Source organism: Staurois parvus, unplaced genomic scaffold (genome assembly GCF_062004578.1).
Source record: "Staurois parvus isolate SC_StPar_1 unplaced genomic scaffold, SC_StPar_1.0 ptg000136l, whole genome shotgun sequence".
In the NCBI taxonomy this organism is placed as follows: domain Eukaryota; kingdom Metazoa; phylum Chordata; class Amphibia; order Anura; family Ranidae; genus Staurois; species Staurois parvus.
In genome coordinates this window covers 12,518,807-12,543,154 of record NW_028317932.1, presented here as the reverse complement: position 1 = coordinate 12,543,154, position 24,348 = coordinate 12,518,807, and the positions used below count along the sequence as shown (strand labels likewise).

General features: G+C 40.4%; 2 protein-coding genes across 2 annotated transcripts in view; one reads left to right on the top strand and one right to left on the bottom strand.

Annotated features, from left to right (window-relative positions):
- The window catches only part of TOMM7 (translocase of outer mitochondrial membrane 7), a 40,947-nt gene extending 19,445 nt beyond the window's left edge, over positions 1 to 21,502 (top strand). The window contains exons 2-3 of the mRNA XM_089673180.1: positions 2,459 to 2,507; positions 21,182 to 21,502. Coding sequence (XP_089529306.1) covers positions 2,459 to 2,507; positions 21,182 to 21,197 — 65 coding nt within the window. The 3' untranslated portion in view covers positions 21,198 to 21,502. The remainder of the gene's footprint in view (positions 1 to 2,458; positions 2,508 to 21,181) is intronic.
- Positions 21,503 to 23,357: 1,855 nt separating this feature from the next.
- IL6 (interleukin 6) overlaps positions 23,358 to 24,348 on the bottom strand; it is a 31,883-nt gene continuing 30,892 nt past the window's right edge. Inside the window, exon 5 of the mRNA XM_089673218.1 lies at positions 23,358 to 23,559. Within this exon, the coding sequence (XP_089529344.1) occupies positions 23,389 to 23,559 (171 nt within the window). The 3' untranslated portion in view covers positions 23,358 to 23,388. The remainder of the gene's footprint in view (positions 23,560 to 24,348) is intronic.

Genomic DNA, 24,348 nt, shown 5'->3' with positions numbered 1-24,348 from the left:
ACACTCACTACGTCACATTGTAGCAAAATGTCATTTCTTCAGAAGCTAGAGGTTCATTCAGGAGATATAGTATATATACCGCCATTTGTAAACGTTATAACTTTCATTAATTTTTTTTTTTTTTTTTTAGCAAAGACGTAGCAGAATACATTGTGGCCTAAATTTATGATGAAATTTGATTTTTTTTTTTTTTACTTTTTTGCTGGACATGTTTAATTGCAAAAAGTCAAAAATATATATTTTTGTTCTCAAAATTGTTGGTCTCTTTTTGTTTATAGCACAAAAAATAAAAACTGACACAGGCAATAAAATACCACCGAAAGAAAGCTGTATTTGTGGGAAAAAAGGACGTAAATTTAATTTGGGTGCAGCATTGCATGACTGCGCAGATGTCAGTTAAAGTAACGCAACGCCATAAAAAAATGGCCTGGTCAGGAAGGGGGGTAAACCCTCAAGAAGACAAGTGGTTAAATTACACGTGATTTTGTTTTTTTAATACAAAGCCTATAGAAATTTAAACAGACTATTCAATTTTAGACTCTGATATGAAGGATGTGAAAAATTTTTTTTTTTTTTTTGCTCGGCTTCTTTGTAATCCTTAGACTGCTACAAACTATCTTTTCTGTCTAAATATGCCTTGCTTTGGTTTAAATCTGGTGGTGGTTTAGTTATAGAATACTCATATTATTATGGGTTAGTATAAAAGGTATGCGTGCCTTGCTGCAGCGATGGTACCATTTTCTCAGAAGTCCAGGGTTGTTTGCTAGTAGATGACGTGGTTTGACTCCAGAAATATTTCATCATGCTCTAGACTAGAAGACGTTTTCAATGCTTGCTTATTATCTGTTGTACAAGGCATGCATCATAACGTCATCTTTTTTTTTTTTTTTTATCTACGCTCACTTATCCCCTGTAGAGGAAGTGAGAGCATTGATTGTGCTATCACCACTTACTTTTTCTTTTTCTCCACATCATCAGGTCAGTCATTGTTCTTGCATAGTTGTTGGATGGCCATACACATTGAAATCACCTTCACATTTACTGAGATCTATGCATTGAACATGATTGGAAATAAATTGTGTGGATTGTTTAGGTGATCCCTTGTACTAACACATAAAATCGTTCTCTCCACAGGCAGTTGTAAAATGCCAGGTCCAGGTATACAAATTTAATGTATTGTTTAGGTAGGCCCTCACAGTACCCAGTTTTGATAAAGCTAAGTGGGAATGTACAGAGATTGAACAATCGGGTTGTAAATTTGCATGTCCAAAGGAGGTTGTATACTCAGAACGTATGATTGGCCTGCTCACGAAAAATCTTTTCGCAAATAATCTTTATTTACTGGGTATATAGATTAAGTTGGTATTTTTGATTGCATTTTTTTCAACCTGAACTGTGCTGATCACTTTGATCAAAATACATTTTTGGGTTTTTTTTTATTTTTGTATGTATTCAAAACTTTACAACTGAGGGGAAAAATCCATATTACAAGTTGAAATCAGCAAAATGTTCCAAATTGTCCAATAGTTTCCTCTCTGATCTTTTTCAGATTCCTAAAAAAAAAAATAAAAAAATAAAACTGAACAACACAGTTATCCAGACATTCTTTGATTTTAAAGGGTGTGCTAGTTCATACTGAAAGAGCTGAATTCTCAAACAGTTGGCTTGAAATATGTGTTGCTATCATTAGGCCTCGTGTACACTGCCGCTCCTAAACGTGAGTTCAGGAGCTTTTGGCATATTTTGCCAAATCCCCTGATCTCAACTCCGTAAAAGCCTATGGGGTTGATTTACTAAAGGTAAATATACTGTGCACCGCAAGTGCAGTTGCTAAAGATCCGAGGGGGAGCTCTGAAATGAGGCAAAGCAAAAATGCTTTTTTTGTTTTTTTTCCTTGCATGTTCCCCTCAGATCTAGAACAGCTGCACTTTCACTGCACTTGCAGGGCACAGCCATTGCTATGGCAACCATCCATACAGGGAAAGCGCCATGCCTTCTTCACACCGCAAGTGCAATATTGGGAAGTGCATGCTGGGTAGCCAGCTGCACAATTTCCCGGAAGAATGTCCAGGCGGGCTTCAGGTGCCCACACTCAAGATGAAAGCTTTCAGAATATGAGGGTGCAGCAAGTCATTTGTTTTTTTTATAAAAAAAACACAAATGATTACAAATACAGTTGATCTCAAATTGCATGACATAAGCTGCCACTCTCACTGGAGTGCTTTTAAAAAAACAAATTAAGGGCCAGAACTACGCATTAAGGACCTTTTGTGTTCTAACATGCTGTACAATTTTATGTTGAGTCGAACATTTTGGGACCTATAGGTATCCAGCGCCAACGGGAATTTGCATGTCTCTTGTCTGGGAATATCTCACTAAGAGCAAAATAATAATTGTCCATTAGTATGAGCGATGGTATGATTTACATTTTCTAATATTTGTATTTATTTTTTTTAAGGATTTAAAAGGGGAGCTGACCCTGGAATGCCTGAGCCCACTATACTAAGGTAAGTTATTAGAAATAATCAGCAGCTTTTATTTTTTACAGTGGGGTGCACTATGCATAATTTAGAAATGATTGGGTTTTTTATTTTATCAATGCCTGACACTGTTCAAGACTTACTCTTTCCCCAAGGATGTTAGGAAGTAGTCACTGCATTTATGACACAGACTGGGATATTGGGTCAGGGAGCTGCCATGTCAACTCACACCTACACTTTTCCAATAAATTCTCTCTGCACCATATTTAGTTCCCTTAATAGATGGGTTGGAACTGTACTGCTGATCTAGAGGGATGACAGAAAAGAGAGAATGGAAAATGCTTCCAATTGAATGTGAATTGTATGAGAGATAAGCTGGGCTGGACTCATTCCTTGTACTTTTGTCCCTTCCCCTTACCTGACATGATGATTCAGATTTGTTCTGTGCTTCCAGTACTTAGATGAGGCTTGTGTTGTACTCTAAAGGTAGGCGCCCATAGACATAACATAAGATGATCATCAGTCGACACCTCTTAGGAGAAAGGCTGATGGCACAGATTGGAAAATCTTGCCAAGTAACTATTTTTATGGAGATCATGCCTTAACCACTTGCCCTCCTGAGGATTTACCCCCCTTCCGGACCAGGTCATTTTTTGCATTACGGCGCTGCTTTACTGTAACTAACAATTGCACAGTTGCATCTTTGCTTTCTGAGCCCCGCTAGCATTTAACTGATGCAGTGCAGGCACAGTCCCACTGCATAGGAAAATAATAATTTTGCCGAGATTTCTTCTTTAACCCCTTGACGCCGACGTAACACAAATATGCGGCCTCACGGACCTGGGCTTTTTTCCGTGGGGCCGCATATTTGCGTACCTGTCTTTGTGCTGGGAGCACCAAGACCGCGGTGTCACTGAGAGCCCCGGGTCCCGTTCTAACGAGCGGTACCCGGGACTCCCGATTCCGGGTCACGTGATCTCTGTGATAGCCTCTGATTGGCTATCACAGTGATCAATCACTGTGCAGCCCGTTCCCCTTGTTTTCTCTCTCTATGAATGGAGAAGAGAGATACATTGTATCTCTTGAACTCCGGACATAGAGAGACAAAAAAAAAGTTTGTAAAAAAAAAAAGATAAATAAATATTAAAAAATAAAATAAAAAATAAAGAAAAATACCTAGATCAAGGTTTGATCTAGTTCAGTACCAGGGTTAGTGTTTGGGTCAGGGTCAAAGGTCAAGGGCAAAGGTCAGGATTTAAAAAAAAAAATTGGTGTCAGTTAGTGTTAATGTCAATGTCAGTGACAGTGTGTTTTATGTAAAAAAAAAAGAAAAAAAAAGACAAAAACAAAATGCGCACTGTTGTTTCTGGACTGTACTACGGGTACAAACAACAAATAACATACACATATATGGTATCGCTGCGATCGTCAAGAACTGGAGAATGTATTTTGGGTTGTTCTTTGGTGGTAGGTTATGGTCGTAACAAGAAACACACAGTTAAATTAAAAAAAATGATTTTTTTTACTATTTTGGCCCAGTTTTCCTTTAATAATAAAAAAAAAAATTAGGAGCTATCCATTACCATTTACCACCAAATGAAAGCCCAATTTGTCCTGAAAAAAACAAGGTATAATCCACCTGGATGTACAAAGTAGTTGTGACGATATGTACGGTTTTACTAACACATCAACGTTGCAGAATTGTGCTTAGGCATTTAGATTTGTTTTACCCTTAGGCGTGAAGGGGTTAAAGTATATGTTAAGACAAAACATTTTATTTGTAGCTTTGGATAGAGTAAGACCCTTTTCATTTTTTTTTTTGCTGTCTTTGTTCCATCTTTCATTCCTTCACTTCCTGTACTAGAGATGCAACAGAAAGTCAAATGGATACCGGAAGAGGTGTCCCAATTTGCATAATTTCCCCTCACCTCATGACATATTTAAAATTTTGGATTTTCCTTTCTGAGAGTAGTGGTCACCATAACAAATTTAGTGAATTTCCCCAAAGGGAACAGCAATGAAAACCTGAGAAGGGTTTTAACACTTCTATGCAAAGATTAAAAAAAAATGTTCATTTGGGAGGCATCCTATAATAAAGTGCCCTTTAATCACTGTTTTATGAAATTCCTTTCACTTTGAAGAATTTGACTTTGTTAATCACACTTCCATAGATTTCCACTGCTTCAAATGCAAACAAAAGTAACTATAGCATTTCATACATAACACACATTTCCTATCCAGAAGTGTATTTTTGTTAAAAGCTTCTAAAAGGGGACTCTCGCATTGCTTAGAACAGAATTGTTTTTTTTTTTTTTATATATATGAAAGACATCTGGTTACAGTGCAAATTTCATAATCCAGACCTGGACAAATGTCATCCTAAACTAGACACCAGGAGCCTGCATTGGTGTGCACTGGAACAGGTTGCACTTTTATGTATTGTAGTGTGCTGCCATATATATATATATATATATATATATATATATATATATATATATATACTCCAAAACTGCAGTTCTTGTGGGATGTTCCCAGTCTCAGGACCTACGAAAACTGGTCCAAGAAAGGAAAACAGGCGACAGCGTCATTGGTGGTACAAAAATAATTAAAACTGAGTACAACCCTAGACTCCTGTAAATACAAGTAATATTTAGTGAAAACAGGCTGTTTACATTGATCACATACACATAAGTGTTTTGCACCCACAACAAACTTGCCTAAATATAAACTGGTGCAGTGCTTTTCAGAAAAAAAACAAATAATTCTCCAGCACTTGTGTAAAAAAATAAAACCGTAAATATCCATTAATAAGAGTCCAAATCATCAGCTCTCTCATCCCATGTGTGCTCAAACTTGCAATCAAACAGAATTCAAAGTTAATGAAGTGCAAAAAAAGTGATCATACGAGGCAGCAAAACATCTTGTTAACATACAAACTCCTTGTGAAAAATTGTGCTGTCCCAAATCTACCTCTTGAAACAGATGTACACACTGTTCGCCTTCTAGTTGGACCCCTAAAATGATAAGAGGTCTAACATATCCAGCACCATGAGAAGTAGGCACAATGGTAGGAAAGATACCATTGTAAGAAATCAGAAAACCCAGAAACCATAGTGTTTACTACATATGTTCAGCCCTGCCATAATCTTATATGATATGTATAAAGCTGGCTGTGCGTCTGGTTCAGCAGAGTCTGGCCAATTTTTATTTGTGTGTGTGTGTGTCTCCTGCTCGACATAATTTGCATATTTGATCACAAGTCCCACTGTAAGAATACAATATTCTGGCAGGGAAAGGAGGAGGGGGATGTTCCACTATCCACCTTGCTTGTTTCATCTCTAAGGCTCCTCAGGAAACTTACTATATATGTTCCAAATGTCCTCTAATTGGCCATTGGTGCCCCCCCCCAATTACAGTGTTGGGCTTATAAGTAATGTGTGTGAGGGGCAGGAGGATGGGGAAAAACTTACATCTAAAACAGACAATCTTTTGTTCTTAGAGGAAGACATTAACGTTGCTGGATGTCATACTTGTCCGCATCTTTTTTTCTTTTTTTTTGTCTACCGGAGCCATTTTTTTTCAGATTACGAACATGTTAAAATGCACATTTTAGGCCTGCCATTTATTTTAAACCACCAGACATATTTTTTTTTAATGCAATTCTTAATGGCCCTGAAGAATAAAAAGGTTGTAGTTGCAGTTTTTTTTTATTTCACATGGTATTTGCGACATGTTTATCAAATGCATATTTTCAGTAAAAAATACACTTCAGTTTAGGATACAATATTGTGACGATCGCTGCATCAGACCCCAGCCCTTCTCACCAAACTCGTGACCGAAGGACTAGCCAATCTAAAACCACACTGTCACGTGCATAACAATGCCACGCCCAGCTGCACCCTGCACAAATATTTTCCAGCTAATGAACCACAATCTGTGTCTGCAGCCTGGGAGCGATTTGTTACTGTCAGGTTAATCACGCAATTAACCCTTCACACTGCCACCACCTCCTTTTTGTACAGAGAAAGAGGAAACTCGGCAATGTCAGCAATAACACTATGATGTTTGCTTAAGCGTCGGTATACCACTGTCACCGCAGGCAGAGATATACCGAAGTTTAAAACACACACAGTATCGCTCTTCAGAGCAAGGGGTTCTTAGTTTGCTTTAAAGAGCCTTAGAAACAGTTCAACATTTTCAGAAAGTAAGATTTATTACTGAAAAGTCAAAAGGGTGCAATAAAAATATTTACAGAAAAAGATGTAGCCAATATATATATATATATATATATACAAATAGCACAGCAAAGAGATAACAGAAAGAAGTTTAGAGGGATAAAGTACTTGCCGTCAGCCTTGGTTTAGGCAGATCAGGTTTCAGAGCCAAAAGGATGCCTTATCTCCCAAAGTTAGTTCCGATGTTAAAAGGGAGAATCTTCAACTCCAACTCAACTTAGCTTAGCTTTTTCTAGGAACTCAGCAGGGTGTCTCCTTTAAGCAGAGAACCAATCGCCTCATTTGGGGAGAGATGTTGGAGTGGACACCCAAGCTAGAACCAAAAACCCTCAGTTGATGTCATGGGTCATAACTTATTCTCGGTGCATTTAGCAGCCTTGCCACTAGTAGATTAATACACAGAATTCCCTGCTGAACGTCTAGGTATGAAATTTGACATACCTGCTGGGATGGTTAAGGAGATATTATTTGCTGCTCTCCTGTTGATGCCAGCTAGGGGATGTACTATATCAGAGGACTTGTATTACCGAGATCGATCTGAATATATGCCCGTTTTTTATGTACGTGTTTCATAGTCCAAGATATGTAATCATAGGGGAAAAGGGGATGTTTAAATGTCCGTTTTACGACTACCTGGAATGTCTTTGAGCTCAGTGAAGGACTTGGTTTATGGTTTTACAATCCTTCTCCAAGCAGAGTTTCGCAGACATCTGGAGGCCAGGCTAATTGGGGTTTATAAACATGAGCTCTTCCGCTGGGGCCTGTTGCCTTTTGAACTCAGCATACACACACAGACCACATTCCTGAGGGAGGGGGGAAATCTGATGAGGGAGACTGATTTGGGGAGTAGAAATGATACAAGATGGAAGATCCTTAACAAGATGGATGACCGCATCCATCTCTGTATGCACAATTGCTACAAATATATTGCCCTTTTTTTCTTAAAATATAAAAGATGAGTTTATGACAAGTAAATAGATACTCAACATGTCGAGCTCTGAAATTGTACATGCTTCAGTAATAAAATTAAGTAATTTAGAAACCATAATTGCCCATAGGCGATTCTTTAAAAATTCTCAATATAGAGTTGGCCTTGAATGATAATACTGTAATGATAGGTTCTCTTTAATGAGACATCAGGGGTCTGTTAGATGCCTGATGTTTCCCTTACCCTCCACTGCAGCGAATATAGCACAAATTGTGCTCCATTAGTCTCTTTCCCGGCCACAGCCGAACCTAGAAGTGATGTAATAAACATTTCTTCTGTGTTCATTCACTGGAAGGAAGATCAGCAAATTAATGTTTCCTGATCTCCCTCCATTCCACCAGCTGACACCCACCATACCCCTTAGCGGGTGTGGAAGTGATCATTGGCTTTACAGCCACTCAAGTTACTTCCGCCCCAAAAAAAACCTGTTTCGCTGTCTGAACAAATTTAACCAGTTGCCGACCGCAGATAGCCAAATGACGGCTGCAGTGTGGCTGGACAGTTCTGGGAGGCCGTCATATGACGTCCTCCCAGAACGTGCTCTCCTGCATGCCCCCAGGGTCCTATGGACACAGCTGATCACGTGATGTGGTAAAAGGTCAATCACAGCGGCCTTTTACCACGTGATCAGCCGTGTCCAATGATATGCTGATCACCGGGAAATGCAATTGCCGATTCTCGGCTGCACTTTCCTCACGCTGTCAGAGCGTGAGGAAAGTACTTCCGAGAATCGGCAGTTGTCAGAGCAGGGATCGGCACCAATCATCGGGGCACTGATGATCAGTGCCCTGATGATCGGTGCCCAGTAGTGCCATCCACCAGTGCTGCCCAGCAGTGCTGCCAGTCAGTGCCCAGCAGTGCTGCCAGTCAGTGCCACCAGTCTGTGCCCATCAGTTCCACCAGTCAGTGTTGCCAGTCAGTGCCCAGCAGTGCTGCCAGTCAGTACCCATCATTGGTGCCGCCTATCTGTGCCACCTCATTAGTTCTGCCAATCAGTGCCACCTATCAGTGCTGCCTCATTAATGCATATCCGTGAAGGAGAAAAATTAACTGTTTGCAAAATTTTATAATAGAAACAAAGAAACTTTTTTTTTTTTCAAATTTTTTGCTCTTTTTTTTTGTTTATAGTGCAAAAAGTAAAACACCCAGCGACAAATAAATACCACCAAAAGAAAGCTCTTTTTGTGAGAAAAATATGATAAAAATGTCATATGGGTATAATGTTGCATGACCACGCAATTGTCATTCAAAATGTGACTGCGCTAAAATCTGAAAATTGGCCTGGTAAGGAAAGGGGGTATAAGTGCCCGGTAGGTTAAACACAATCTTGGCTGCTACATCGTTTAAAATCACATGCTACAATACTGGTTAACAAGTGGTTAAGGTAACAAAGTCACTTTAAAATCATATTATTCTTTATGAATAGCATTGGAGATGCTACCCAATTGCTAGACCAGTCCCTGAAAATATGTTCAGACCTCAGGCACTTCATAGTGGCAGCTCCCTTTTGCTATTCCTGGCTCTGTATTTTCCATGACATTAGCAAGGAAGCCACATTGTGGGAAATTTTAAAAAAGTGTCTGAATTTTTCTACCTTAAAAAGTGATTTATCAGCAGCTTCCCTCTAAAGGAACTTCTATTCTGTTCCGACAGAGTTTCTTTATTTTTCAGGAAGTGGATGATAATGAGGGGTGTCCCTTGTTTCATAACATCTCTAGCTAAAAATGGGAGCATTCAAAATAGAATGTTGCTAATTTTTACTGTGTGCCATACTCTAACAGAGTTACTAGTCCCTACTAGGTAGTTATCTTTAGTAAAGCACAGTTTCATCCATCCACCTGTGTGTTATAATTGCTGGAATACCTTTTTAAAAACAAAAATTAGAATTGGGCTTTAAAGCTGAACTCTAGAATAAGCATATGTGGTCTAAATACAAGAGCCATGTGTATTCTTACAGGAATCTTGAGGTAGTTCTTCCACATCTATGAAGTAATTTACATCAAATTCGCTACTTTGCTATGACTTATGACTGTTGGCCACCAAACTTCCCACTCTGAGCTCTGAGTTGGAAAGTCAAAGATTCTCAGTATGGTGGACCCAGATTTATAAGGCACCTTGTGCTCACATGGCAACAATTTTTTATTTGAATGTTTAATGTAAAAATAAGCTGGCTATGCCTGGACAGATGATTTGCCTGTTAAGTGGTGCGGTTAGAAATGTGCCAGTTTTTAAAGGCTTCTAGAAATGGAATCTACCTCCTTTTTTTTTTTTTTTTTTTTTTTTATCCTATGATTGCTCACCTTTCATTAGTTGGATGTACACTGCATAGTTAGCTTCTGTGATAAATGAGGGGGAAGGGGGGGATAGAGAACTGTACATATGGCTGCTCTGGAAATGAGACTTTGCAGTTGACCGTCCCCACAGACTATGGGTAGCATTGTTCAACACTGGGGAAAATTAATTAATCTTGTTGCTGTGTAAATTAGGAGGGTTGAGAAAGATTTACTACAAGAACATAACTATGTTCTGTATTCATAAATCCTATCTCTGCTGTTTCAAAGGATCCTCCTTACAATTGCCTTGTACATCCATATCCCAGTTCCTGCTCTGATTTTACATGGCTTGTGTAAGTTTGAAAATTAATCTTATACACATTGGTTAGTGCACTGCGTGTTTGAACTAGATTTTCTAAAGTTCAGTGTTACTCAACTAAGGTCTTAAATACACATTTACATCATATACATGGTTTTTATTATAATCCCAGGTTACCACAGCAGCTGGCAAAAGCTCATAGTGGCCAGGATATTCTGCACATAAGCTTCCCACCCAGACCAATTTACCAGATTGGCAATTGCTGTACACTTCTGGGAACTGGGACACAGCTTCTTGTGTTTTTTATTTCGTCTGATTTACGGTCCTGTCACATAATCTAATCTGCCACGTGAATCGCATGAGTACAGTGGAATCTAGGCACTGCCTCCAAGCAGAGTACATCTAGGCACTGCCTCCAAGCAGAGTACATCTAGGCACTGCCTCCAAGCAGAGTACAGTAGTCACACAGGAGGGAGAGAACTGTATACAGTCAGGTCCATAAATATTGGGACATCGACACAATTCTAACATTTATGGCTCTATACACCACCACAATGGATTTGAAATGAAATGAACAAGATGTGCTTTAACTGCAGACTGTCAGCTTTAATTTGAGGGTATTTACATCCAAATCAGGTGAACGGTGTAGGAATTACAACAGTTTGCATATGTGCCTCCCACTTGTTAAGGGACCATAAGTAATGGGACAATTGGCTTCTCAGCTGTTCAATGGCCAGATGTGTGTTATTCCCTCATCATCCCAATTACAATGAGCAGATAAAAGGTCCAGAGTTAATTTCAAGTGTGCTATTTGCACTTGGAATCTGTTGCTGTCAACTCTCAAGATGAGATCCAAACAGCTGTCACTATCAGTGAAGCAAGCCATCATTAGGCTGAAAAAACAAAACAAACCCATCAGAGAGATAGCAAAAACATTAGGCGTGGCCAAAACAACTGTTTGGAACATTCTTAAAAAGAAGGAACGCGGCGGTGAGCTCAGCTACACCAAAAGACCCGGAAGACCGCGGAAAACAACTGTGGTGGATGACCAAAGAATTCTTTCCCTGGTGAAGAAAACACCCTTCACAACAGTTGGCCAAATCAAGAACACTCTCCAGGAGGTAGGTGTATGTGTGTCAAAGTCAACAATCAAGAGAAGACTTCACCAGAGTGAATACAGAGGGTTCACCACAAGATGGAAACCATTGGTGAGCCTCAAAAACAAGAAGGCCAGATTAGAGTTTGCCAAACGACATCTAAAAAAGCCTTCACAGTTCTGGAACAACATCCTATGGACAGATGAGACCAAGATCAACTTGGACCAGAGTGATGGGAAGAGAAGAGTATGGAGAAGGAAAGGAACTGCTCATGATCCTAAGCATACCACCTCATCAGTGAAGCATGGTGGTGGTAGTGTCATGGCGTGGGCATGTATGGCTGCCAATGGAACTGGTTCTCTTGTATTTATTGATGATGTGACTGCTAACAAAAGCAGCAGGATGAATTCTGAAGTGTTTCGGGCAATATTATCTGCTCATATTCAGCCAAATGCTTCACAACTCATTGGACGCCGCTTCACAGTGCAGATGGACAATGACCCAAAGCATACTGCAAAAGCAACCAAAGAGTTTTTTAAGGGAAAGAAGTGGAATGTTATGCAATGGCCAAGTCAATCACCTGACCTGAATCTGATTGAGCATGCATTTCACTTGCTGAAGACAAAACTGAAGGGAAAATGCCCCAAGAACAAGCAGGAACTGAAGACAGTTGCAGTAGAGGCCTGGCAGAGCATCACCAGGGATGAAACCCAGCGTCTGGTGATGTCTATGCGTTCCAGACTTCAGGCTGTAATTGACTGCAAAGGATTTGCAACCAAGTATTAAAAAGTGTAAGTTTGATTTATGATTATTATTCTGTCCCATTACTTTTGGTCCCTTAACAAGTGGGAGGCAAATATGCAAACTGTTGTAATTCCTACACTGTCCACCTGATTTGGATGTAAATACCCTCAAATTAAAGCTGACAGTCTGAAGTTAAAGCACATCTTGTTTGTTTCATTTCAAATCCATTGTGGTGGTGTATAGAGCCAAAAATATTAGAATTGTGTCGATGTCCCAATATTTATGGACCTGACTGTATATGGCTGCTGATGCATAGCTGCTGTGATGGATAAGAGGAATAGAGAACTGCCTGTGGCTATCATGGAATATGGCTACTATGGAAAGGATACTTTACAGTTGACCATCCCAGTAGTATTGGGGAAGACTAATTAAGTGTTCTTGCAAGAACACTTATTGTTATCTCACAAATATATTCTTATTCTTATAGCTAAATTTACCACGCTAACTCCTCCCACAGTTTTTACACTACAAAGACAAGTAATATATCAAAACGTGCGGATTGTTCTCGATTGGATTGCTATTACTTTGTGGAATGTTTCGCCGAATGGTTCACAAAATATCTCTGTTTTTGTGGTGAAATTTTCCCATAGGAATGAATGGAGCAACTTCAGTGGGAGCTGACAAAACTAGAGTGTGGAAGGAAAAATCAGGACATGATTTCTAAACTGCCATCACTCCCTCATTTTCAAGCCCACCTACACATATCTTATATCAAAATGTTCAGCTATCCCTGCTGCCACTAAAAATGTCCACGGCTAAGCCATAGTCCTGATAGTTTTCACAATATGACCATTTGTTTGCAACTCTTGCCGCCCATTGACATTAATTGAAACTCCACTCTAAACACCTGAAGTTTGAAAGAAACATTTCTAAACTGCGACTGTGCCTTCATTTTTAATATTTCAGAGACATACTATTCATCAAAATCTAGGTCTGGGTCTTGTGATTCTCACAATATAAAGCTCTTCGCTGTAGGATTTATACTTTTAAAACTACAACCATTTTAAGATAGCAACCGCCAGTGAACTGAGCAAGTTGGAGCAGTTTGTTTATAAAAGTTCCTCTCAGCTTGCACTAGAGTGAGTTGCCATAGGAACCCAGCTGTGTCAGCAGCCAGCAGAGTGACCAAAGCTACTCCGCCCACTCCAGTTGTAGACTACTGCTGCAGGCAAGAATACTTCACACAATTTCCCCAGAAATTGTAGATTTTCTACTTCTTATTATTATAGCCAAATTTACCACCCTAACTCCTCCCACAGTTTTTACACTACATAGACAGTAATATATCAAACCGTGCGGATTGTTCCCGATTGGTGTGCTATTACTTTGTGGAACGTTTCACCAAATGGTTCACAAAATATCACAGTTTCTGTGGTGAAATTTTCCCATAGGAATGAGTGGAGCATTTAGAGAGGGACATGACAAAGCTAGAGTGTGGAAGGAAAAATCAGGACATGATTTGTAAATTGCTATCACTCCCTCATTTTCAAGCCCACCTACACAAATCTTATATCAAAACATTCAGCAATCCCTGTTGCCACTAAAAATGTCCACGGCTAAGCCATAGTCCTGATCGTTTTCACAATATGACCTTTTGTTTGCAACTCAAGCCACCCATTGACTTTCATTGAAACTCCACTCCCAGCCACCTGAAATTTGAAGGGCAATTTCTAAACTGCGACTGTGCCTTCATTTTTAATATTTCAGAGACATACTATGCATCAAAATGTAGGTGTCAGGGCTCCGGGGTGTGACCAGAGGTATGTGACTGACGCAGGGAAACGCAGGCTTCAGATAAGTTATAAACAATATAATTTATTAAAGACTAACAATACAAACATAAACGCAGTGCAATACTAAAACATAACACAGTGCAAACGAACCAAACCACCCACAGATAACAGTACATATAATGCAAGCGTCGTCAGGCAGGCCGGGTCAATAACAATTGGGCAGGTAGGTACAGGGGGTCAGGCAGAGAATGGTCGGGGTCACAAGCCAGGGATAAAACAGGAGAAGTTAGCAGAGGTCCGGATCAGGCAGGGTCAGCAACGAATCAGACAGGGACAGGAACAGGAATGCAGGAACAAGATACAGGGCCCAGGAAAAACACACACCAAGGCAGAGACTGCAGGTCTGGCCATCCCTTAAATACACCTGCATGATCAACTTCAGGTGTTTGGCTGGCTGCAGGGTTGAGTCTCTGATTGCCGGGAGCACCCGCTGGCCAGCCCTGGTACTGCAGCCCACAAGGCAGGTGGGTCCCACCATTACTGGCAAGTCCATTCCTGACAGTAGGTCTGGGTCTTGTGATTCTCGCAATATAAAGCTCTTCGCTGTAGGATTTTCAGAATGCTGGTAACGTTAACTGTGTAAAGTCATGTTAAAAATGTGTTTTTCAGCTTTTTTAAGCATTTTTGCATTAGCATTTAGCGGAGTTTTGCTGCCAGTCAGTGCTGCCTATCAGTGCCACCTGTCAGTGCCACCTAACAGTGCCAGTCAGTGCCGCCTATCAGTGTTGCCTATCAGTGCCATATATCAGTGCCATGTATCAGTGCTGCCTTTCAGCGCCCATCAGTGATGCCTGTCAATGCCCATCAGTGCCACCTACCAGGGCCTCCTCATCAGTGCCCATCAGCGCCACCTATCAGTGTCGATCAGTGCAGCCTATCAGTGCCCATCAGTGCAGCCTCACTAGCACACATCAGTGAAGGAGAAAAATCACTTATTTACAAAATTTTATAACAAAAACTAAGAAAAAACATTTTTTTTTTAATTTTCAGTGGTTTTTGGTTTGTTTAAGAAAAAATTAAAAACCCAGAGGTGATTAAATACAACCAAAATAAAGCTCTATTTGTCACAAAAAAATGATAAAAATTTCATATGGGTAAAGTGTTGCATGACCGCGCAATTGTCATTCAAAGTGCGACAGCGCTGAAAGCTGGAAATTGGCCTGGGCAGGAAGGGGGTATAAGTGCCCGGTAGGTTACTGGTTAATAACACAACATTACCACCTTGAGGTTTCCTGAATTTCAATTCTATACTTGTATATCGAGAGGCTGCACCAGCTACTTCCTGAGATGACAGCAGACACTTAAATTGCCACGTAACAAAGTGCTGGGAGGATTACATGAAGGAAAAATGAAGGCTTTGTTAAAGCAGAATACCCCCCCTTTATAGTTAAGAAAGCTGTCATTTTACAGGCCGTTGCCGTGGTCCTGCTCCTGTGTCCAGCTATGGCATGAAAATTCAGTTGAGAGCTCTCATAAGCACACTGGTGACAGTTATCAGCAGAGGTATGATTTGAATGTTACTGGCTGAACCTGCCCATTTTCATATCTTTGCAAAGGATTCTGGGAAATGGGTTTTGCCACCTCAGGGTTGATCAAATCTGAATTATTTGTGTTTTTAGAGGGTTTATAGAGCCAGAAAGATTATGATGTGAACATACAAGCCGGGCGGTTTAAAAAGAGTCTGAGCTTACTTAGCAGTTGGAGAGGTTGGGAAAGCTCAATGACACCAGGTGAGGATCTCTGGGGCCAATTCAGTGACACTGAGGTGAGGATCTCTCTGGCGGAAGTTCAGTGATACTGACCTGAGGGATACTGACATGAGGATCTCTCTGAGGAAGTTCAGTGATTACTGACGGGAGTGATACCGACATGAGTATCTCTCTAGGGAGTTCAGTGATACTGACATTAGGATCTCTCTGGGGAAGTGATTACTGACAGGAGGGATACCGACATGAGGATCTCTCTGGGGAGTTCAGTGATACTGACGTCAGGATCTCTCTGAGGAAGTTCATTGATACTGACGTTAGGAGATATCTCACTGTTCAGTGAAACTGAGGCAATAAATACTTCTCTGAGCTTAAACCCCATTCCAGAACACTTGGAAGTTGAGCATGATGGTTGTTCCCTGTATTTACCTCTCTCTCATTTTTAAGTGTTTTTGCATGGCAGACCACTTACTGTTATCTCACATATATATATTCTTATTATAGCCAAATTTACCCCCCTACCTCCTCCCACAGTTTTTACACTACATAGACAGTAATATACCGAAACGTGCAGATTGTTCCCGATTGGTGTGCTATTACTTTGTGGAACGTTTCGCCAAATGGTTCACAAAATATCGCGGTTTTTGTGGTGAAATTTTCCCATAGGAATGAGTGGAGCATTTAGAGAGGGACATGACAAAGCTAGAGTGTGGAAGGAAAAATCAGGACATGATTTCTAAACTGCCATCACTCCCTCATTTTCAAGCCCACCTACACATATCTTATATCAAAACGTTCAGCTATCCCTGCTGCCACTAAAAATGTCCACGGCTAAGCCATAGTCCTGATAGTTTTCACAATATGACCTTTTGTTTGCAACTCACGCCGCCCATTGACTTTCATTGAAACTTCACTCACAGCCACCTGAAATTTAAAGGGACGTTTTTAAACTGCGACTGTGCCTTCATTTTTAATATTTCAGAGACATACTGTGCATCAAAATGTAGGTCTGGGTCTTGTGATTCACAATATAAAGCTTTTCACTGTAGGATTTATAGTTTTAAAACTACAACCATTTGAAGATGGTAACCACCAGTGAAGTGAGAAAGTTGGAGCAGTGTGTTTATAAAAGCTCCTCTCGGCTTGCTGTGAGTGAGTTGCCATAGCAACCGAAGGTGAGTCACCAGGAAGCAGAGTGACCAAAGCTACAGTGTGAGCTGCAAAATAAAAGTTGAAATGCATTTCTTCATGCTTGCCATGTGCGCTGTTTACATTTGATCAATCACTTGGTTAGGGTTGGATGCAAGAACACTTCACACAATTTCCCCAGAAATTGTACCTTTTCTAGTTAATCTTGCTGTAGTGCAAAATAGGAAGAATTAGATATTTACTACAAGAACACAGCTTTATTCATAAATCCAAATTTTTGCTGCTTAAAAAGCCATTGTAAAACATGACATTAGCCTAGGGCTTGACAAATCCCAGGGCTAGAAATTGTGTCCTGGTGCCTGGGCTTTTGTCAGCCCATTCACTGTTGTTCGCACACAATATTCAGAGAGGAATGTGGCTCGGAGTGGGGCCTGGCAGGAGGGTGAGGGGAGCCCGTTGAGCCAGGGGCGATCAAGGTTCTTCTGATGAGATGAGCTGAGGAGGCAGCAGCGGCACCCGATGTGAAGAAGTGACAGAGCGGAGTGGGGTCTCGGGCTGTGATCTTGCCTCTATACATGTAGCTGGTGAAGGAGCCAGTGGGCAGCAGGAAGGTCAGAGGACTCCATGATATAAGATGACATGACAAGACACTGACTCCTTCACTATGGCTAATGTATTGATCAGGGAACTCTGCTGATAGGATCTGGGTACATTATAGCAGGCATCTGAAGCTGGGGGGTCTCCTAGTGTAGTATGTGGGGGAAAGGGGAGATCCACCCTCTTTCTTTCACCTCCCTTCTCTTTCTATCACCACCCCCCTTTCTTTCACGACTTCCCTCTTTTTCTTTTACCCCCACTCTTTCTTTCACTTTCCCCCCTCTTTCTTTCACTTTCCCCCCTCTTTCTTTCACTTTCCCCCCTCTTTCTTTCACTTTCCCCCCTCTTTCTTTCACTTTCCCCCCTCTTTCACTCTCCCCCTTTCTTGCCACCTTTTTTCTCACTCCCCTCTCTCTTTCACTCCTCACCTCCCTCTCTCCCAACACTCCTCCCCCCTTTCTCCTCCATCTCTCTCCTACTTTCCCATCTCTCTCTGTCCCTGCATAGCACCCTGGCACGCTAGACAGTTATTGAAGGGGGGGGGGACAGGGTGACACCATATTTTACCATGCAAGGTGCCACACACACCGTAGTCACACCACTAGTGACAGCAGTCTCCAGGAACAAGCGGTTTTTAGCCACCACCTCTACATCAGTCCCTGAGCGCTGCTCCAGAGGGATGACAGAGATGTGACAGGACGGCAGGCACGGGGGATGGAAAGACGAGTCTGACTGCTGTCTCCTAACTCCCCCACAGCTGTTCCTGGGCGATGAGAGAAGAGAGTGAGCTCTGAATTCCCTCCACTCTCCTTGGAGGCTGTGCCTGTACATTTCCTGCTGCTGACTTCGATGTAAAATCGCACCCCATTGATTTGCGTGTGCATTGCATCTGTGTGAACCATCTCAATAGTAACACATAATATCTAGCATGTCATGCGAATCTGTGCAGTTGAAAACACATTCATTATTTTCAGTGGCCCTAAAATGTGGTGCAGTTTTGCCCTGATTGTTGCACAGCAGATCGCATCGTGTGAAGCTTGTTGCCCAATAGTTGCCTTACCCTGACAACCCACAATACACTAAGAAAAAAACCTGGCTCCTAGATTCAAAGCACATTTGTGAAGCCCTGCTTTAAAATATACCTTAGTCGTTTATTTTCAGGGTTACAACCATTGGTGTTGAAATACACACAAAAACCCTACTTATATTGCTAAATGGAAAAAGCTGTAGCATGTGTGATAAATCTTCCTTGCCATCTTTTTCTGTGCAGGCCACAGGCATACACTTATGCTAGGTTCACATATGTGCGGGTGGTGCCACTGCGGATCCGCACGAAAATCCGTGCAGCCGCACAGAGAAATGCAGACCCGTGGGAGGGTGCCATTAATTCTAATGGCACGCTGCCCGCACTGGAAAACGCAACCGTACTGGGAACCGAGATTCCCGTGCTGGCTACGTTTTCCAAAGAAGTGCAGGGACTTCTTCCCTGCGTGTCACGGGCACGGGAGTACATTCAAATGAATGGGCTCTCGTGCCTGTGCAAAACGCGTCCCGCACGGCCACATAGATGAGAACCGGGGGTTAGGGGTTAATTTATTAAAACTAGAGCACTTGGAATCTGGTTCAGCTGTGCATGGTAGCCAATCAGCTTCTAACTTCAGCTTGTTCATTTAAGCTTTGACAATAACACCTGGAAGCTGATTAGTTTCTATTCAGAGCTGCACCAGATTTTGCACTCTTCAGTTTAAGTAAATCAACCCCATAGAGTGAATTGAGCAGAAAATGGGTTTTAATGATTTCAAACATGTATTGCATGTGATCAGCTTGAATGGTGAAACTTGGTGAAATCAGAACAGGTATGGGAAGTATATGAAATGCAGAGAACTTTCTAGTGTTACTAAACCTTGTCTTGAACTTTGGAAAGTCCAGTACTCTTCATTATTACCTGGTGTTTTATAAATGACTCAACATTTTTAAGTGGATAAATACTGTAGTTAATAAAAGCTTCAGACCCCCTTATGTAATAACCCATCTTGCAAATACTGCAGCCTCAGAGAGTACTGCTGGACAGTGCTGCTATGAAGAGTTGCCCAATCGCTTTGGTCAGTGCAGTTATATCTGAATGGAGAATTGTAGCTCAAAAAATCAGTAGAAGCAGTTGGATGGGGTGGGGTGGGGGAGGGGGGGTGTAGCAGGTAGCTACTTATTTTAACCAATTCAATACCGGGCAATTTTACACCTTCCTGCCCAGGCCAGTTTTCAGCTTTCAGCGCTCTCACGCTTTGAATGACAATTGCAAGATCATACAACACTGTACCCAAACTAAAATTTTATCATTTTCTTCACACAACTAGAGCTTTCTTTTGGTGGTATTTAATCACCGCCAGGGTTTTTATTTTTTGCTAAATTAACAAAAAAAGACCAAAAATTTTGAAAAAAAATTTTTCTTTGTTTCTGTTATAAAAGTTTGCAAATAAATTGTTCTTCATAAATTTAGGCCGAGATGTATTCTGCTACATGTCTTTGGTGGAAAATAACCCAAATTAGGATGTATTATTTAGTCTGTAGGAAAGTTATAGAGTTCACAAACTATGGTATATATCTGAATATTGATCAATCCTGATGTACTGACGGCCAATCTAATTTCTTGAGGTCCAAGAATGTCAGAACAGTACAGATATCCCCCAAATTACCCCATTTTGCAAAGTAGACAGTCCGACGTACTTCATAAGAGGCATGGCGAGTTTTTTGAAGTTGTATTTTTTTGTCATTTTTTGGAAAATTAAAAAAATTAGTTTCACTATTTTTTTTTTTGTACATCATTGTCACCAGTGCAGTACAGCGTCATCCTATAACTGGCATTGCGGTGATCAGGGACACTGACTGGTGACAGTATGAAAAAAAGAATATATATATTTTTTTTATTTTTTTTAATATTTTTTATTAAATTTTTTTCTAAGATTTTTTTTTCATATTTCACTATGACCAAAATAGTACAATGTTACCATAGTAACATTGTACTACTTTGGGGAAGTGATCAGTATTATTTTTTTTTTTTTTTTACACAATTTGCTTATAGCAAAGAATTACTTTGCTATAAGCAAGCATTTACCTGAATGACATCGATTCATTCAGGGTTTTTTTTTTTTTTGTTTTTGTTTTTTTTTTTTTTTTTGTGTTTTTTTTTGTGCTTAGCTGTGATTTGGCATGAATGAAGCCATCCATTGTATACAACTGTCATGTGACCTGCTGTGATTGGTCACAGCAGGTCACATGGTACCGGCAACGGGGCCGATACTCAGATCTGTCATCGGCCGTGTCCGAGGTACACGGCCGGTGACAGATCGCGCCGCTCTGCAGGAGCGCAATCTGCGCATGTGCAGGAGGACGCCATATGGCGTCCACCCGGAACGCTGATGACATTTGCCGCCTGCCATTCGGCCATAGGGCGGGCAGCAGATGGTTAATCTTAACACTCTTTTTCTGACCATAGCCAGAGTACCTGGATCCAGGATTACTCTATCCATTTTCAAAAGTGACCAGCAGAGGTCCTTCTAGTAACGCAGTCTTGTCCACTGGTAAATAGGAAAAGTTCTGAAATAATTTCTGTAACACTATGCTATTTTGGGATCTGGTAAGGATGCACAATATTCACCAAATATTGGTCATGCTTTATTCTGTTGTTGACCCTATTGAGAAACAAAAGTAATGTGACTTTTTAATTCATGTATTTCTTTTAGCCTTCTCTGGGGATGAAGAGTTCAGAAAAACACTCCAAGGTCTGGACACTGAAAATCTTCATTGGCTTGGAAGAGAGGAATACTGGTGCCACTGTTTACAAACCTAAAGCAGCATGGATTTGTCACCTGGATTTATTACTGCCATACCATTCAATCCACTGATGCAGCAGGACTGGCAGATTTGTGAAGTCCATTTTTATTACAAACATTGCTACTTCTTGTGTTGCATATTTGTACACTGATCTTTAGCCCATGTACATTCCCTCCCAACAAAATCACCGACCTGTTATTGGTTATAAAAGTAAATGTACATTTTTTTTATCTGGCTGTGGTGTTGTTTCTTTAAAAAATACATAAAGAGCTTAACATATCCTGTATTTAATGGTAACTGGAAAAAAATGAAGACAGAATTCAATAAAGATTTATGATAAAATAATTTATTTGACCACATCATTAATAATACATTTAAAAACAAGAATAAATAACAGTAGAGAAATTGCAATAAATAATTATGCAGCGGTGAATACATCCAATGTGGTTGACCCTTCAGAGTATACTGGTTTGCTTTTCACTGAAAATACTTTTGCTGTTCTCCCTGCACTATTACAGGGCTGGATACATGCCTCAGATATAGGCTGCCTTCACACCTATGCTTTGGAGTAGAATACAGTTTACTGTACACAATGATAATGTATGGCACTCTGTGTGGTGTGCTGCTGCACCATTCTTTTAGAATGGCAACCCAACACACAGTTCGGTAGGTGTTGACCGATCAACACTGTAGCGCACCATCATCTGCTGTGTAGAACTGCAATAAAGAAAAAGGGTACAGGTCTGGCGTTGGTTCCATTGCCATGCATTGGCAGTCATATCTACAATAGGGTCTGTGTTGATGGCATCAGTTTGAGGTGCTTCTGATGTAATTTAAAATGTAGTGATGGATTTATTTGACATGTAATTGACCTGCTTCAAGCAGGTTTTCAATTCACATAGACTTGTATGGGATTGCTAAACCCACTTGATGTGAAGAAAAAAAAAAATCTTGAACTAGATTTTTGTTTATACATTTCCCATGATCCCGTTTTGACAGGGCCAGATTGACAGGGCTGGGTGGGATTACAGCCACCTAGCAGTTGTTATCTGATAACTGTTTAATACACAATGGGGTTGATTTACTAAAACTGGAGAGTGCAAAATCTGGTGCAGCTCTGCATGGAAACCAATCAGCTTCCAGGTTTTTTTTTTTTTTTTTGTCAAAGCTTAATTGAACAAGCTGAAGTTAGAAGCTGATTGGCTATCATGCACAGCTGCACCAGATTTTGCACTCTCCTGTTTTAGTATATTAACCCCAATGAGAACAGAGCTGAGACTGGTTTTCTGAATGACCAGGGCTGTGTATGGACTATAGTGCAATTTCAGCTGCCGATGACTAGAAGCTGTTGTTCAGTAATAGGTATGTGTGGTAAAACACATTATTTGGCATTTTTTATGCACTCCATTAAAAATTATGAGGTGTTAATTTTTTATTTTGGCTTCTCACGTCTAGTAGGTCCTACACTAACATCTCACAAAGAAAAAACAGATGCTTTTTATGGGTTATCTGAGATTGCTCTCAGACCACACTTGGGTAACTCTTTGCTTGCTAACCACATATTTAAATACAAAAAAGCAGTGAATTCAATTGTGGTAGTAGAACTCCTGACCTGCACACTTGTTCTAAGCATAGTGTGACTCGGATAGTAAATAGTAAAGCTATTGGATCAGCATGACAGGCAACTAGCATGTTTTGTAAGGAGAGATTTCAAATAGGCCAGCATGTTCCCAGTATTGTTTTGCCATTTAATTGAATGCCAGTCTATTTAAAGAGCACTTTGTACTCATTAGACTTCAGATGTATTCTGTTGTACAGTATCAAAATAATATAAAAATATCTAAAAATGTAACAAAGAAAATCTGTAAACAGTATATTAAATAAATATATTAACGTTAATAATTTAGGTTTAAAAAAATAAATTAGTGACAGCTGGTAACTTTTTCAGTAACAATAAATAATAATAAAATAATTTGGTCATCCTTCTAATAGGCACTCATTTTCAGGTGGATGGTTAGATTGTGTTACTATACAATTCAACCTTCCTGTAAACCTAAAGTTCTGCAAACAGAACAATTGCGTATCACTACACAGTAGTGAATATGAAAAAGTATGTTTAACTACTGCTGTTTCGTATAGCTCGGTATGTCTTGATCATGTAGTCTTTGAATGACTGCAGAATGAGGTAGGTTGTGAGCTTTTCGCTCCAAGGATCTTTGGACCGAAAGCTCTCCAATGGGATGTCTGTACTGGTGACCTCTTTCTCTTCATGGAGATTTTTTTCCATCTGAAACAGAATAAAAGATATTTACTAGGGTGTCCAAAGATTTTCTGTTTGTAAAAATGATGTACAAAAAAGTATTTTCTCTTTAGAGAACTTTTGTTTTTCTATTGATCAGGTTTAATGTTTTCACAGCTTTACTAGTGTGATTAAGATTTAGATTGTAAGTTGCCCAATACATTTTCAATTTCCAAAAGAAACCAGTGAGTTTCCACACTGGAGCTGTGTCATACTGAAAGTATTTTAGCAGCTCTGAGCTGTAAATAGATGATTGTAGAGACCGCCACCAGTTCACTTTGGGGAACAAGTAGGGAATTCAGCTTTTTTTGATTGAAAGGGGAAAACCCCTTAAAGCTGTGCTCGCCAGAAATCCCCCATCCCTCAAAAAATGCCCCACTGCTGATCGCTGAACCAGCTTTTAAAAACTCCTAATCTAAATGCTGCCTGAAGACAAGAACATATCTCTTTGATTTTCCAGCTGCCAGGGTACTCACAGATCCTAAAAACGCAGAACACAAAACAGGTTGATAGCAAGCCCTGATTGAAGCAATAGTGGAGAGATGAGAGAGAGACCAGCACCACTGCAGATGGGCACAGTGCTGGATTGAGAGAGGGTTCAGCTAAGAATACAGGGCATGAGGAGGCGATACAACTACTGGTACATTTTTTACCTTCATGCAGGGAATACATTAAAGAAGTACAGCCAAAGCTCGTTTGGCTCTACTTATCTTGTGGATCGCAGGGGTGCAGTTTGTTCTGCACTCCTGTGACCCGCTGTCAGCTGACATCACAGAG